Here is a 17,135-nt window from a genome sequence, read left to right on the forward strand (position 1 = left end):
TTGTTAATACGAAGTCATAGTAGCTCTACTGACAGTGTTGCTCACCTCTGCGCTGAAGGAGATCCTGATCAGTAAAGGCAGCTCCACAGAATAAAGACGTGGCTTCACCAGTCAATTGAGAGCGCTCAACATTCTCACAACTGCTTGTCCCACCTTCGTGCTGTAGGTGTCTGGAAAGTGGCTACACCGAACCCTAACCTCCATTCAGTGACAGGATGAAAGATGATGATCAGCAATGCTATTTTCTGCGTCCATTGTAGCATTGTAAATCATTTCTTACTTGACGTCCAACTGTATCATGACCCAGAGTTATATATAGAAGAAAATGTAAAACTGATTTTCCTGCTGAGCTTGGACCGCGTGTGAGAATGTTAAGTGACTAACATTTATCAGTGCGATTTGTTGTCCTTTTATAACTAATGTTCTTTAGTTCTGACCCAATGTCAATACCACCTTGACTCATGCTAAAACGAGCACCCTCTTCCCCGCTGAGGATTTATACGATTGTGTTGTTCAGAGGGATTCAGAAGGATATTAATTACCCACTAAACTTGCCTGAATCAACAGCCTCCATGTCTGAGCTTCAGCGTAAGCTGTAATAACCATCCTGACATCACAGAACAAACAGAAGTTTCTGCAGTTATCAGAGCCGCTCACAGTCGCCTGTTATCCACTAGGTTGTTTTTGGCCGTCCAAATGTTCAAGCCACAGCTGTGGTTTTGCCAGTTTCAGGAGGCTGAAGTTGTTGGAAATGATTTAGATGTGACTGGCCGCAGTATGTGCACGGTGTCGGCCTCATGTTGGTGTTGGGGTTTCCACTGCATGCATGTGCTGGCGCACCCAAGACAGACAGACAGGCAGTAAATACGAAAGGGACTGGATGGTGGAGGGGTGCACATGCCTTTCCCCTGTGGTGTGAGGAATTCGAACAAATACCTGTCACGGGCATGCCAAAAAGACAGAGGGGTGAAGGACGGAATCACGCTGCATCATACAGTACAACCAAAGTAACTTAGTACTGCTGCGAGAAGAAAAGTTTTAAAGATGTGACGTGATGCGAGTCCAGGCTCTGACCAAAGCAGCACTTCAACATGCATGCACAGGCAAAGGGGAGTGAAAAGGAGAGGGGTCCAGCTTCAGTGATGTTTATTTGTCAGAACATCAATCTCTGTCTGCACAGACACATTATGTAATTACGTTTCTTTGAGCTATGGGCTGTTGTTCTGGCGCTTTGAACCGCTGAGCATGTATTTTTCTCCTCTTAATTAGCTACCATCAATCAAAAGTATTCAAATATAGGACACATAAATATTCATGCACAAAATGATTGCAAACATCTTCATCTATCGAATGCGCCCACTGACACCTCTTATGTTAGTTCAACGCAGTGCTGTGCAGACTATAGAGTTCGTCCAATTTTAGCAGAGCAGTTTTTAGCCTAGAAAGGTACTGGAACAAGGCATACCTCTGCCTAGCTCTGATTTCCTCCCTCCCTGAGGGTTGCACACCTGATAATGTGTCACTTCTTGTACAGTATTTCATCAATATAGTTTGTGTGAAAGACTGTTCGATTTCACAACGGGGCAGTAATGCTAAAATGCCGAAAAAGCGCACTGGACTGTGAATGGGGAAAATATTGAGACGTAACGTGTAATTCCAAACAACCACAAATTACCAGCGAAATCAAATCACTTGTTAAGTTATCCAGTTTCCACCCAACCCTGAAAGTTCAATTCTGTTTACAAACAAATAAACAAACAAATTAAACAAAGCCCTGAATATAAATGGTAAAGGAAAATACATTGTCAAGTCAAAGTTGTAACTTAACGACAATTTCATGATACTTCTGTTTTCTTACCAAACTTCCTCCTGTTGTAATATCATATAATATAATATTTATGAATGACAAAACCCTATGTATGAATTACATAAAGCTCTCTGTAACCCTGATAATATCATTAAATCCAATAGCATCTATTTAGAGACGAAACTATCAATCATTCTCAACAGTGTGAACATCAACTATATGTAAATAACCAAATTAAACACAGAAGAACAAAATTTAAACTCACTCCAATTTGATATCTGGTCTTCAGTTTGCCCTCAGTTAAACAACACATTTTCTTTTTTTTATTTGCAAACACTGGTCTTTCTTTCTCAGGGTTCAAGGGGACAAATTGATCTCTGAAAAAATTGAAGGCTGACAAAACTGTGAGCAGTCTTTCATGAGTCTTAATAAACTAACTACATAAAAAAGTTATTTTGATGAGTTGAGCTTTTTCATAAAACAACCTCAATATATCATAGAACTGTGTTCCTCCACTTACTCCAAAGAGCACAATTGACGACCAGCAAAGATCATTCCACTTTGGACAGTGGTTGGTTGTCACAGCAAGTCAGACTCTTCCACTTCAGCCTTGCTTGTGCATCCTCCCCAGTCACATCTTTTTTTGTTATGAATATACGCTCTCTCTTCATCGCTAAGCCACTTCCTAGAGACTTTTTCTTTCTTCCTTTTGTCTGAAGATACTACTCTCAGGCTTCTGTTGCTGTTATAAACCTGTTCAAAACAAACATGACAACAGTCAGTTGATGTCACATATTTATATCTGAGAATGCACGCAGTAAAACACACAAACAATGATTATACTCCCAAACTACTGGTCCTTGAAGAGTGCTCTGGGGAGTAAAAACTATTCTGTCACCTGTATGAGGAAATGCTATGTTTAAATTAAATAGAAACGAAAAAGTAAAGGCGTACATATGGCCATAAAAAAACTAAAAATGCCTTCAAAGAATGAGGTGACAAATGGTCAAAGCCGCTATATCCCCATTCAGCGGGTTATCACCACAGTGTGATAAATGTCCTGTACATAAACATTACCACCGGGCTTACCTTTTCCTGGCTGCCCTTGCTTTCTCCATTCTCTTAATTAATTTGCTTACCCAATTTCTGAGCAAACCGACTGACAAACAGCCCGCTGGTTGGGATCATAGCCTTGATTAAATGGGCGGACGTTTCCTCGCGTGACAAACGATTGTTGGAGCACGCTGATTCACAATGTGATGAGTTATTGATCCCCTCTGACTGTCTAGTAACTGGGACTGCATGAGCACTTGCCACTTGCTGCTTCCCAAACACACATTAGCTGTGTGGTGGTACAAACTCCATTCGACCTTCTGACCTGTAATGAATTGTCTTATGTTCTTTTATTCTCTATCGGTCTTCCATGGTCCAAATAGGATAGGTGTTCTGCTTTCAACACACGATGGCCTCCTGTGAGAATTGTGGAACATGAAAGCTACCATGCAGCACAAATCATACTAATGCATCGCCAAACACCATAGAGGAGCCTGTTTATCTTTATTGGCTTGAGAGACGTTTGCTTTATTCACTGCTGTTAGTTCTTCTGAGTCCTCATGTTATAGTCACTTTGATTTTTGGTTTCTAAGCTTGACACACAGAGCGGGCTCATGCTGTACTCAAAATCAGAAAACTTTATTAATGTTTCCTCCTGATGATTTCAGTCATTTGTTTTGATGTCATGAATGGAGCTGAGGACATCACAGGGAAATAACGTCAAGTTTGTATTTGTGTACTCTTGTTAAAGATGAAAATTTGATCTTAACTTAAGAATTTTTTTTCTCAATGTACATATACTGACATTGCTTTTTAACACTTTTGTTTGAGTGATGTTTTTTCTGTCTTTGGACATTAACCTGAAAGTCATAAATAGCACCCTGAGGTGTGAAGTTGTATTTCAGAGGCCTGTAAACAGCTGTTTCACGTGCCTTGTAATTTAGAAGTAGGGAGGCCAGGTGTGTTGCCTGTAGTCAGTCTAATGATGCTCTCATCCACTTTGCTGAACAATAAAGGCAGTCACTTTTATCCAATGTAGTCTAAAACGTTTGCCTTGTCCATCCTAAAGATTGTGACAACCTGCCCACTGGTGGCTGGTCACCGCTATTGCATCCACAGATGACTGCAGTGAGGCAGAGCACAGCCTGCCAACCTCAACCTGGAGCAGCTCCAGGACAGCTGAGGGAGGAACTCTGCTGTCCTGACCCAGCTGCAGAGCTCAGTTACATAAACACAAGTCAACAAAATCAATTTTCCAATATACTGCTCTACACTGGATAAATCATTCAATGTGCAACTGCAGGGAAACAGTCGAAATGTTGACTAAATGGTAAGCGCTTTGCAATTTCAGCTTCATGCGGTTTTAAACGTTATTAACAGTCAAACTAGAGAACAATAGCAGGAGGACATTCTGCATTTTTCATTGTTAAGTCAACGAGTAAACATCAAGTATTTTTTAAATTATATTGAACCAACTCTTGATTAGATTTTAACATATTCAGATTTTTATTTTGAGGCATTAACAGACATTAAGACGAAAATAAAAGGGAAAAATACAGAGAAATGACCAATCCCTGGGCCTACATTTACAACCTCTAGGTTTGGTGCCACTAAAGTGTTTGTTTGGGGGAAAATTTATAATGACAAAACATTTTGTTGTCATCACTGTGCATTGTTCATAAATTAACAATATCAATAAATAATTTAACAAACATTTTATGAGCGAAATATCAAATAAATATCCAATAAGGAGTGATGTGCTGAAAGTTGGATTAGGTAACACGGATTAGTGTTATAGATATGTTGGGAACCATTCTGCGCAACACTGTGTCAAACTACAATTTTTTCATTCATTCATATTGCTCAAGGGTTTTACAGCTTACAAGTTGAACCCTCTTTATTTAATTAAATCTGTGCTTAAACGTTGTTAGGATGACTCTGGTTCAATTTCATTGTCAACCCTTGTTTCTTTTCAAAGCTAATGTCACCATAGGTTTTAGTGCTGTGACAAGGATTAAGTGAGATTAAGTAAACACACGCATCATCTGCTCCTTATTGTCACCCTCACTTATAGTTTTTGATGAATATATTGGTAATCCAATACATGTTGTCTGCCCATGAAAAGCATGCACACTCCAAAATATGTGCATGTGTGAGTGTGAATGTATATACAGTATGTGCCTTGATACACTGGCTGCCAGTGCAGGATGTCCCATTACTGGGATAGATTCAAGCTTCCTCCAATTGAATTGCACAAAAAGAGTTTTTAAGACGAATTTCTATTTATACAAATGAATACATCACATTCATTGCTATTCATACATATTTTTTTTTTTTTTTTTTTTTTTTGCTTTTGATTACCTTCTGAAAAGGTATTTGTTTTGTTGACAGTTGTTTAAAATAAATGTCAACTCAGCAAATACGGTTCCCTTAACAGTGAAAACTAACACTAGGAGTATTTACACGAATTTAAAACGAACGTCCTGGAAACTGACCCGGTTGTCATGGACGGCGGATGACGTGACAAGGTGACTGCTGCAGCCAGAGACGGGCGCGAGCGCTGTCACTTCCTGATGGCTCGCGTGCACTTGACACCGGCATCGGCAGTCGCGCTTTTCACTCTAACAAACCTTTTAGTTGACAAAGTGCTTGTTTGTTTTTCTTCTCGATATCGTTTAACTGTCTCAAAGTGGAGGAACCGTGGTGATGAGAGGAGAACGAGCAGCATCTGGTGAGTGCAAACTTAACTGAAACACGCGCAAAATGTCAGTCAGTGTCGTACGTCCTTCACCGTTATCCATTGTATAAGTAGTAACAAGTTTGGACTGGAAGAACTATTTATTTAACTTGAATATTAAATCAAGAGCGCATTCTGTTTCCTTGAAAGTATTTACATTTTTGCGTTAATGCCTATTATAATGTTTATAGCTCACCGTTAACTTAGCTATTAATCGTTCAGAAGCATATCTAAAAAATCCAAAATATTAGAATAAACCTTTCACAATGATATTTTGATTAAATCATCCAAACCATGCTTAAAGTGATGTGCAGAACATATATAGCATGTATTAATACTCAGACATGGACACCTCCTATCAGAAAATATATTTATTGTCAAAATATATTTGTAGAATTTGACCTTCCAATTGTCATCTTGAAGAAGAATATTCTGCATCAATGGGTTTATAGGGATTATTACACGATATTAATCCGTTTCGTTGAACAAAAATTAAACAAAAAGCTAATTGTCCCATTACTGTTAATATAATTTTAAATGGTATTTTCACTTGCATTTATCTTGTCATATATATCAGTTAATAGTCATATCACCACTTTTGTTTTTAACTACCAAACCCATATATGTTTGCATTTAGTAGACAAGATGAAACAGACCTCTGACCATGTTACGGAGCTCATCTCCACCCATATTGTGATTTTCACAATATTATTGTCCTACATTTATTTTGTTTGAAATTAGATCCTTTATTGTAGTTGATATATAATGGATATAGTGAAAAGTCGAATATAAATCGGTAGAGCTTACATGTGGGCAAGATGACGATGACTGTGCAGAATCTATTAGGTTTAAATATCCATTTTTTTGCAAACAGAGCTAGAGGTAAAATTGGCCAAAAATGTAACCCCCTTGACAGTAGGAATAATATATATATATATATATATATATATATGATCAGGACGGAAAATATTGCTATGCGTGTGCTTTTGCAGCCACTACTCAATGTATTACCTATTTACCGAAGTGTTGTGAGACAGAAACCTGAAAATACATCAACAACACAGTGGAAAGCCACTGCTTTCCTCACCAAAGCTGCATCTTCTCCCAAGGTTATTATATTAATTTATAAAACAGTCTATTTGATCAGTAAGTTCCCATTTTTAAAGTAACAGAAAGTCAAACGCTTTTGCAAGATTGTTTTGTACTGAGTATTCAGAGCTATTAACTCCCAGATTAAAATTTGGCCATCGCAGCACACTGACCTCGACCTCTGAACAGCTGATGGACGATAGCAGGGAAACCGTTTCAATTAGTCCCCACCGCCAGATTACAAAACTTGTTAGCGCTCTCAACAATTGAATAAAATACTCCAACAATAGCCTGAATATGTCTGGTTTCTAAAGTCATTGGTGGTAATGTCATGGTGTCTCTGCTTTTTATTATCTTTCTGATGCCACCTGACCATTATTGATCACATTTGTTAAAAGCTGTGCAGCTGCCTTAAATGTGTAGGATAGGATGAGTGTCAAGCTTCATACCGCTTTGTTTTTTTACTCTGATTTGTATTTGTTGTTAATGATTAATAAACTGTGTTGCTATAAAAAATGAAGCTGACACAAACCTAGTCCTTTTCAACCACCACTGATCAATTGAAAGTATTGATGATTCCATATTTGCATCATGGCCAGCGAATGTTGTGGGTCACGGCTGTTTTGGTCCATGTGATTCAGCATGTCTCTTCACTTGCATATTTATGACGGCCTGCATTTGTTCAGCAGCAGATTCTCACTGTGTTTGGGTAAAGCTGTTCTTGTTTTGTTTGAATAAACATTTAATTGTTATGCTAGTACTGTTGTACACACCATCCAATGCTTTTGCATGCATGCTGAGACATGCATCATTAATAAATCAATCATAAAAAATGCATTTTGAGAATTATATTCATTTTCCTTGTTATACAATATTAGTGAAAAAATTTAAGGAAGGCTTGTGGGAAAACATAAAAACAGAAATCAGAATGTTCCTGCATGGGAAAATGGAGGTTGAATGTAATTTTCAGATAACCCTGTCTGCCTGGATAACACCTTTAATATTTTTCAGATAATCTGAATAGAAAGAAGTCAATAGATGTAGCATGCAGGATAAAAGATAATAGTGTGAAATCCACGTGGAAAGAGATAGAAATCTGTTCAAAGGGATTAAGGGATTAAGGTGTGTGTACCAAGCATTTTTTATTGACTGTCTTAAAAAAACAAAAGATATTTTGTATACTTTATTGATCACAAACTGAAATGTACATTAATCATTATTTTTGCTTTTATATGTGTCGAAAAGTGTGAGACAGATAAGTCTCCCTGCTGATCGTGCACTAACGTGAAATGACATAGGGCTGGGCTAGCAGCAGAGAAATCCCACAGGTTTGGAACACTGTCAAAATCAATAAGAACACAAATAGCTGATTGAATGTAGTGATCTAAACTTTCGGTTTAGATAATGGATGGTGTTCTCTCTGCATATGCATCCATCTGTGTGAGTATTGATGCTCAGGTTCATGGGGTGACACCCATGAACCTATATATATATATATATATATATATATATATATATATATATATATATATATATATATATATATATATATATATATATATATATATATATATATATATATATATATAATTGGAACTGGAATTGGATCCAGATACCTGAATTTGGATAGCTGCTGGAACCGACATCCCTCTGACCCGACACCAGAACTTCAGAAATTAGTCTTAATTCTGTATTAGTAAAGGCAACCTGAGTAGAATAAGTTAGATGTCCTTTATCCAGAAAGCCTTTATAGACTAAAGATAGCCATAGGGTTTAATGTCACAATACTGTGTTTGAGAACCATAAGCTTACCAGATGAAACTTTTTGCTCGCATGCAGATCAGCCTCACTCGACCATCTTCGCTCTCATGCATGGGCTGTTAGCCAACACTGCGCTCCGTATAAACGCTACATTTACATGCACATTGGGTTATAACTGACTCAAAAATATCATAAATGCTGTGCTACCGTAGAGTGAAGTGATTCCATGCAGCGGTCATGTTCGTAAGGCAAGCTACAGCTCATGCTGCTGCAAAAGTCATTTAGTATACTGGTACACTAAATGACTGAAAACTGTAGAATGGATTTGAAAATCCATAGTATGATCCTTCAAAAAGACTGGTATCAGACCCAATACTGGCAATACTTGATTGGATTGGTCCCATCCCTGTCTTGGATGAATAAAATAGTCACACGACTGAATTACTGAAGTCATTTTCTACACGGCGATAAACCTGTCTGGACAGAAATTGTGCCTGACGGGAAAATTCTGTGTATGAAGTCAAATAATTTACACTTATAGTTTGTTGTAGTAACATTTGCTGTGTGGAATTTATTTACGGTGACAGCTTAAATGAACACTGTGGCAGATTCAATCATTTCCATCAGTGCACAAATGTGTACTGTGCAAGATCATTTGTGAAATTCGAATGAAAGTTACAATAGTTTTACTGACACAACACAGCTTTCATTGTTGTTAAATATTAATAAAACACAACTACATTTTTTTATTGGCTTTTTATTTTTTATGTTTTTTAAGTCTATATCTCATATTTCCTACTGCTGTACTATACATGAAAAAATTAATTACAGTGCATTTTCTGTACATTCCAGAGAGCTACTTTACACTTTCAGAGTTGCTTCATGAGAGGTCAAGCTGAGATATCTGCCACCTCACCTAGATTAGATTAGTTTACACAAGGACACGTGGCCTCTCACGTTCCCTCCATAGCGTCGCTTTCCTCATCATCACCTACTTCAGCTGTCAACACTTGTACTACAACACTTGATGATACCAGATTTAAAAGTCTGCCCTCCTGGTGGGTTGGCATTGAAATAAGTCCACCAAGGTCAGTATTTAATGTCAGACCTGTAATTTAATTGAATGCTTACTGACAGAAACTATCTGCAAACTTGACAACAGCCTTTGCTATTTATCTGGTGTGAATGTGTTGTGTAATACACAAACACTGCTGGGAAAAAGTCTTTGGCCTGATATATTATTATCTGCTTGTGTGTCACGCTTAAATGTTTCATACCATCATATCATCAAACAAATTAAATTATGGCTAAATGCTTTTTTTTTCTAGGGGAAAACCACATGGACCTTGTGATTGCACACAAACTGCTTTGTGCATGAACAATGAAGAAAAGAATGAATAATACTCCGACCCACCATCCCCACTTTGATGTGCTTTGTTGCACTGTGCATTTGTTTGTAACTCATATTTAATTCTCAGAATTGCATGATTCAACTTCTGTTACTGGATATGGAAAATAAGGAAATTCAAATTCTGATGTTTTTGAGAGAGCTCAGTAATCCGGGTCATCACGCTGCAAGGTTTTGAATCAAGTCAACTGGACCGCTATGAGTAAAAAAAAAACGCTTTGTCTTCTATCCAGAAGGCTTCGTCTGTTCGGGTTAACTGGATTGAAATCCACGCTGAGATCAGACAAGCTGGATGGGCAATGATGGCAATGACAATGACACATGAAGTCATCATGACAACATTTCAATACAATACCTGGTCATCACCAACACACTTGCCCACCAAGCTTGTCTGATATAGGCTTGGACTCCACCCCATCTCACTCTTTTTTCTTATGGTGCACCCTTATGCGCTATCGAGCCTGAAGTATTTCACTGAAGTTGTCTCCCCTTGTTTATACAACAATATTTGTCAGTGAATCTACACCGAGGTGGAGGAGGGAGTGATGTTTAAATCATCAATAACATGAAGCATTTGGAAAAATAAAGCAAACAATAGTAATGCATCATTTGTATTTAATGTTTTATTGAAAAAAACATGAGAGAAAAAAATACTTCTTAAGTCTGGAACAGTGCTTTTGGTTAAAAATAAAAAATCATGATGGGCCTTACTGGGCCATGTAGAAGACCTCATTCACATACTGTACGTCAGAAACAGTGGCGAACACAGATCCGTCCTCTTTATTGAGGACCAGCATGACCAAGTACAGTAGTCCAAAAACTAAACGTCTGACCAGTTCTTAGAAATTCAAGAATTAATGAGCAAGTAATTTAGACTGATCAGTTTGCAAAAGTTTTCAAGTCATTTCTTAAGCTTTGGGACAACAGTTAGATCATTACAAATGCATTTAATGGTTTCATGAAATATATATTTTTTCTTTCTTTTTGTAACAGATCTATTTAATTTATTTCCTTTACAATATTGTGCAGACTTTTAAAGTCATTTATTTATTTATATTATGTTTTTTTTCTTTTTGGTGTCATTTTTTTATCACTTGATATTATATTTATATCTTTATACTGCTATATTGAAAAATATCACAAATTTTAGCTCGTTTTATAAAATTTCATACTGATACTGTAATGTAAATTGTTTTCTGAAGGGTGATGATTTTTTCTTCATAGGCTCCTGGATTATGTTTTACTACAGCACTGACTGTGGCCACTTCCCTTTCCCTTTGTACTGGACCAGTTAAAAAGATGTGATGAATGAAGACCACTGAAACAATGTACATGCCAAACTGTAAGTATTCTTTCTGTATATATTGTGTACCAGCCAAGAGTCAGTAGAATAATCAGGTGAATTTGTTCATGATTTTAATGCTGACAATGAAAAAATGGTTTTGCATTTATTGTTTAGTTTTGTGAAACACTGTAGTGTTCCTGTAGGTATTGCTTGAACTTTTGTGTAACTCATGGAATTGTATCTTCTTTTTTCCCCTATCCAAGAGTAACAAGTGTTGGGTCAAGACAATTGTCGCGCTGATGGACAAAGACGAGTCAAATAAATAAATTGGAATATGGAGAAGACTTTGGATATGCCTCTCTCCTTATATGTTGGAAGGACGTATCAACAGCGACGATGAACCCACATGATACGTCTCACTTCAGGAGGGATCTTTTGACTCATTTTCATTTACTGTAGTCAACTTTGTCATTGTTGATTTAAAAAAAAGGTAAATGAACTCGGTATCAAATCAGCTTCAACTTAGTTCTTGAAGTGTTGATGAAAGAAGAAAAAGTGCTGCTGTAGTTATGACTGCAGGCTGTATGCCAGGTGAAAAGCAAACACATGCACTGAGTTTATATATTTCTGTCCTGTCATGATTTGGATTTAAACTATTTTGTAATAATGTATTTCTGTATTCTTTTTTAGTTCACATCAGTACTATGTCTTGCCACTAGAGCATATGTTTGGAGAGTCTCGTGCTTGGTAATTCCAGAAAGATGCACATTCATGCCGGACGCGTTGCTTCCCATCCCTCCAACTTCAACAACTTTGTCTATCAAGCTGACCAGAAAAAGAATTCGAGGTTTTGCAGGTGATCTGTACACTGACCTTTTTAAGATTATATATTACATCACAATCTTGGTTTTACCAAACAAAAACAAATGTATAGTCCCCATTTCTTTCCCTCTAACTTGCTCAGGTGTAAGTGAACTAGCAACCTTTGAGGTATGTTGGCTTTGCTAGATAGGATCTATTGGAAGCGTTCAGTGTTTTGCTTCTGAAGAATTGTTGCAGAAGTTTTCTAGTGAATGAAATAGATATAACAATGACTGTCAAGCACTTATTCATACTATCTAATACAGAATATGAAACTGTCAAAGCGGTGACGTGATTGGACCACAGTTCTTTGCAGAGACGAACACAATTTATGTGTTTTGGTTCAATAGTTTCTATTTAACTAACTACCTTTGTCTTTTCTTCTTCATGCCAAAACCAAGGTTATTTTCTGGATGAACTTTGTAAGAATTTGCATGCTTTTTCTCTTTCTCCTTATCAGCAGCATGTTCATGTTTTCATTGTTTGACCGAAATTGTTGTCTGTATAATCTGTGTAGTATATCTACTGTCTTGTATTTAACTGTCTAGTGTTTCATCCCTAACCATCATCCTCTGTTGTTGAGTTTATGCCACTGTTTTGAGGTGTATCCTGCCTGCATGTGTTGTTTCTATTCATAGGAACCATAGTGGCCCTGCTATTGAAGGTAATCTTTCAGAGTGAGAGCCTAAGCTGACTACAGTTTTAGCGCAACATGCTTTGCTGAAGTTTCCATCGAAGGAAATTGAATGTAAATCAACATGTGTGCTGCCAACGGTTGCTGCTGACAACACATTGCAGAATAGACTGTTTTCAAGACTGAAGGACTATTCTGGGACATCTGATGGACCAGTTGCATGAAACAAAAGTGTCACCTGGTTATCATGTGGACCTAAATCAAAGTGTCAGTGAGGAATGAGACTCTGGTTCACATCTAACACATTGTCATCCCAGTAACACGCTTCTAACTCAATGGATTCGTAATTGTTTCACAAAGCACATGGACTGAGTTTTTTTCCCCAAAAGTAGCAGGAAGCTTGCAGTAAACTATGGGGGCTGCGCGTGTCAAAAGGCGCTTCAGTGCTGTGGTGGATGGGCCAGTGGAGGAGGAGGAGGTCATGAGGCTGGCTCAGAGTGCTGCAGATACAGCCAAGACAGGAGGAAGCCCAACAGGGTCAGGTACTCCGACCAGTCCCTCTCCAACCCACGCCCTGAATGGCAAAGCTCTGCATTTTCAGAGCAACAGTCACAATGCACGGAGGCAGAGTGCCACTGGAGAGTCAGTCCATGGAGATACATGGGAAGAGAGAGCAGAAATGTGTTCCGGCCTAAGGAGCGGAAAAGGAGGTAGTGTAGGGGGAAGAGGAGATGGTAGGTCATCATCAGACCGGAATTCACTCTCCTCCCCCTCCACTATGAGCCATCGGCGCAACCGGTGCTCAAGCCGTCGGCCCCGTCAGCGCTTTGTGGGCAAGGACGGACACTGCAACGTCACTTTTGTCAACATGAGCGAGAGGGGCCAGCGGTACCTCATTGACCTCTTCACTACTTGTGTAGACATCCGCTGGCGCTGGATGCTGGTCATCTTTACCCTCTCCTTTCTTCTCTCCTGGCTGATCTTTGGGTTTGCCTTTTGGCTTATTGCCTCTGCGCATGGGGACCTCTATATACAGCTCTCCCCCAGTTCAGGACCCTCTGGAGAGGGCAGGTCTGTGGCAGAGATGGATAAAGTGGCAGTGGTCGAGGAGCCGTGCTTCCTCCAGGTCAACAGTTTCATGGCAGCCTTTCTTCTCTCCTTGGAAACACAAACATCTATCGGTTACGGATTCAGGAGTGTAACTGAAGAGTGTCCCTTGGCGGTGGCGGCGGTCGTTTTGCAGTGCATTGTGGGCTGCATTATTGACGCCTTCATCATCGGGGCAGTGATGGCGAAGATTGCCAAGCCCAAGAAGCGCAACGAGACACTTGTGTTCTCTGAAACTGCCGTGGTTGCATTAAGAGATGGAAAACTCTGTATGATGTGGAGGGTTGGAAACCTACGCAAGAGTCACCTGGTAGAAGCACATGTCCGGGCTCAGCTGTTGAAGGTGAGCAACAGAAAATTAAAAATGGTCTTAAAAATAGAAGAAATGCTACATGTTAATCATTTGACTCAAAAGATTACGTCCTCAAGGGTTGTGATGTAGAGGTAAAGAGAGAGCGGCCATCTGGCTTGGTATTCTCTGGTCTGTCATTAATATGAGCTTGTTTCTCTCCAGGTTAGGAAGATTTAATACGGATTAACTCCCACAGTACTCACAGAACGGAGTTCTATTGTTATTTATGATCTAATTATCTACTGTCTGTGGTGCTTGGGCTGCCCACACTTAGGTCATAGCGGATTCTGAAGTTGTTGTCTGAGTTGTTCATTGTCAAGTTTGTATTTGTGTGTTATTGACCAGTGTGTATATTTGTATGTGAGAGGTTGAAATTCTACTTTACCAGCTCGCAGTTCACTTAGGAAAGCATAGCACTCTTGCCATGGTGATATATAGTAGAAGCATTATATACTGTATATAATAGAAGCATTGAATATAAAGCCAGTATGAGTGATGAGCTAAAATATAAATGGCAGGATTACAATTGCGCTATCAGGCAATGAATGTGTCATTTGAGTGTAACAGCAGGTCCTCACTCCCTTCAGACGGAGAGAAATGTTTTATTTGCTACTTGTTATTTATCTTTCCTCATCCTTCTTTTCCAACAGCCAAGAGTCACTTCAGAGGGAGAGTTTCTACCACTGGATAACGTGGACATCAATGTTGGATTTGATACTGGCACTGACCGCATCTTCCTAGTCTCACCAGTGACAATTGTCCACGAGATCAATGACGAGTCTCCGTTCTATGAAATGGACCGTAAGACTCTGGAAAGTGACTCTGAATTGGAGGTCGTAGTCATACTAGAGGGCATGGTGGAAGCCACAGCCATGACCACACAGTGTCGTAGCTCTTATCTGGCATCGGAAATCCTGTGGGGACATCGTTTTGAACCTGTTCTCTTTGAGAGGAAGGAGTGCTACCAGGTAAGAAACAAACTTGTTCTAAAAGAAGAATATTATTTTCAGTAAAACAAGGAAACCAGCTCATTGGTTTTGTAGGGTTTCCAAAAGACAGATTGTTTTGTTCATTGGTACATAATCTATACAAATACAAATATTTATTTTTAGGATTTCTCGTTATTTACAGAATTATTTGTTTTCCCTGATTAGATAGGTGAAGTATTTAAAGCAGAGGTATTTTCTTTTGCTTTTTCAGGTTGACTACTCATTCTTCCATCGAACATATGAGATTCCAGACACACCCTCATGTAGCGCTAAAGAACTGATGGAGCAGAAGTACCTTCAGGACGCACGCTTGTCCTTCTGCTACGAGAATGAAGTTGCATTGCTCAATAGGTCTCCAGATAAGGAGCCCAAATGACTTATGGGATCAGATGTTGACTGAAGGATCAGGGAAAAGTGTAGGAAGGACAGGAAGAGGTTGGGACAGAGGGGAGCCATGGAAGGGAGCTTGTGTGGAGGTAATATACAGTAAACTCTGGCTGCGAAGGAATGACTGAACTTTTCAGACTTGCAGGTAAGCTATAAGTTAGTGTTGACTTTTACACTACGATAGGCTTCATGTGGAGTTGTCTGATTGGCCCTGGCAATCTTCAAAAGCTGTAAGCTTTCTTCTTATCTACAACTGGCCCATCATCACCCAGCACAACCGCGTCAAAAGCCCGAAGGAGGTCCAACACCGCCACCAGGTGGTAAAATACAGCGATTACGTGCAACAATTTGTCATTGATGTAATTTTTTTTTAATGGATTGTTTTTATTTTTTTACGGTGAGTATGAAAGGTAAATCACACAATGTAAAGATATTAAAATATTAAGTCATTTCAAAATTATTCATATGGTGACTTAGGCTTTGCAAGCACAAGAACTGATTAAATGTAAAAACATATGTCAACATGCAGCACTCTATGTTACAAGTAATCACGCATTTTTATTTTTGTTTGATTTTGTTTTGTTTTAGATATTAGGCACATCAGTTGATTATGTATTCCACTAGAAAACTGTTAGTGTCATTGTTTTGGTTTGGTTTTGTTCTTTTCTGTATTGATATCCTGATCAGCATTGAGATTAAATGTTTTGTAATGCTGTCTGTAATACATACATATTGAACTCATCACAGATACTATTTCAATATGCAATGGCATGACTTTTATTGTGTCATTCTGATGACAAATTGTGTGGTCACGATACAAAACAAAGGCACCTCACTGACTCTATAAATAAACCAGAGAACACTTCATCATCCATGCTATTTTACTAGAAACTGAGTAGAATGGATGTAATATTTCTACAAATGTTAACATTGATCTTTGCATCAAAGTGACCATTCTATATTTTGATGCAATCATGACATGTTCTCTGTATAAACTTATTTAAACTGTCCTCTGAAAATGACAATGAATTTGGTTTCTTCTGATTAGAAATTTGTTTTTGCCATTTTTTTCATGGGCACATTGAGTTCCATTATTTCATAATAATGTCTGATCCCAGTTTAACATGCTCAGATTATTTTTTACTCAACATTTGATCAGTTCATTTTTCCAAGATAATATACAGTAAGATTACCTCAACTTGTTAAACTATCAAGCTAATATTTCAATCTACTAATCAGTGTTGTGAAAGTTTCCTGCTCTTGTAGGTGGTATAAATTAGAATCTTTATCAGCAGTAAACATATCAATTGTTGGTGTCTTCCTATACACTGCTCTTTTATGACCTATGCTCTATTTATAGGAAGAGTGGTGGGTCACTGCTTGCTTGAAATGTAACTTGAACCATCGGTTTGATTTTCAAGCAGTTTTCCAAACTGCTCTGCAGCAATGTCAGTGTCAAAATGCGAATGGCTGTTTAACCATCATCATTGCGTCACTGACACAACGACAAAACTGTGTTGCTAAAATCAGTTTAGTTTAAATACTAAGCTGCACAGTTTAACAAAATACTGTGGTCATGATGAGTACACATTAATTATATATTGCAACATGAAGATTTATGCATCTCTTTCGTTTGGAGTCATTATAAAGCACTTTTTCTTGTAT

At 38.4% G+C, this 17,135-nt stretch overlaps 1 protein-coding gene across 1 annotated transcript; it reads left to right on the forward strand.

The window, feature by feature from the left end:
• The first annotated feature begins 5,448 nt into the window (after window positions 1-5,448).
• Window positions 5,449-17,103, forward strand: kcnj14 (potassium inwardly rectifying channel subfamily J member 14). Its single transcript, XM_053888245.1, has 5 exons — window positions 5,449-5,591; window positions 11,080-11,197; window positions 11,404-14,085; window positions 14,745-15,062; window positions 15,295-17,103. The coding sequence occupies exons 3-5, from the start codon at window positions 13,048-13,050 to the stop codon at window positions 15,457-15,459; spliced, it is 1,521 nt and encodes a 506-aa protein (XP_053744220.1). The 5' UTR covers window positions 5,449-5,591; window positions 11,080-11,197; window positions 11,404-13,047; the 3' UTR covers window positions 15,460-17,103.
• The last annotated feature ends 32 nt before the right edge of the window (window positions 17,104-17,135 follow it).

Source organism: Synchiropus splendidus, chromosome 15 (genome assembly GCF_027744825.2).
Source record: "Synchiropus splendidus isolate RoL2022-P1 chromosome 15, RoL_Sspl_1.0, whole genome shotgun sequence".
Classification (NCBI taxonomy): domain Eukaryota; kingdom Metazoa; phylum Chordata; class Actinopteri; order Syngnathiformes; family Callionymidae; genus Synchiropus; species Synchiropus splendidus.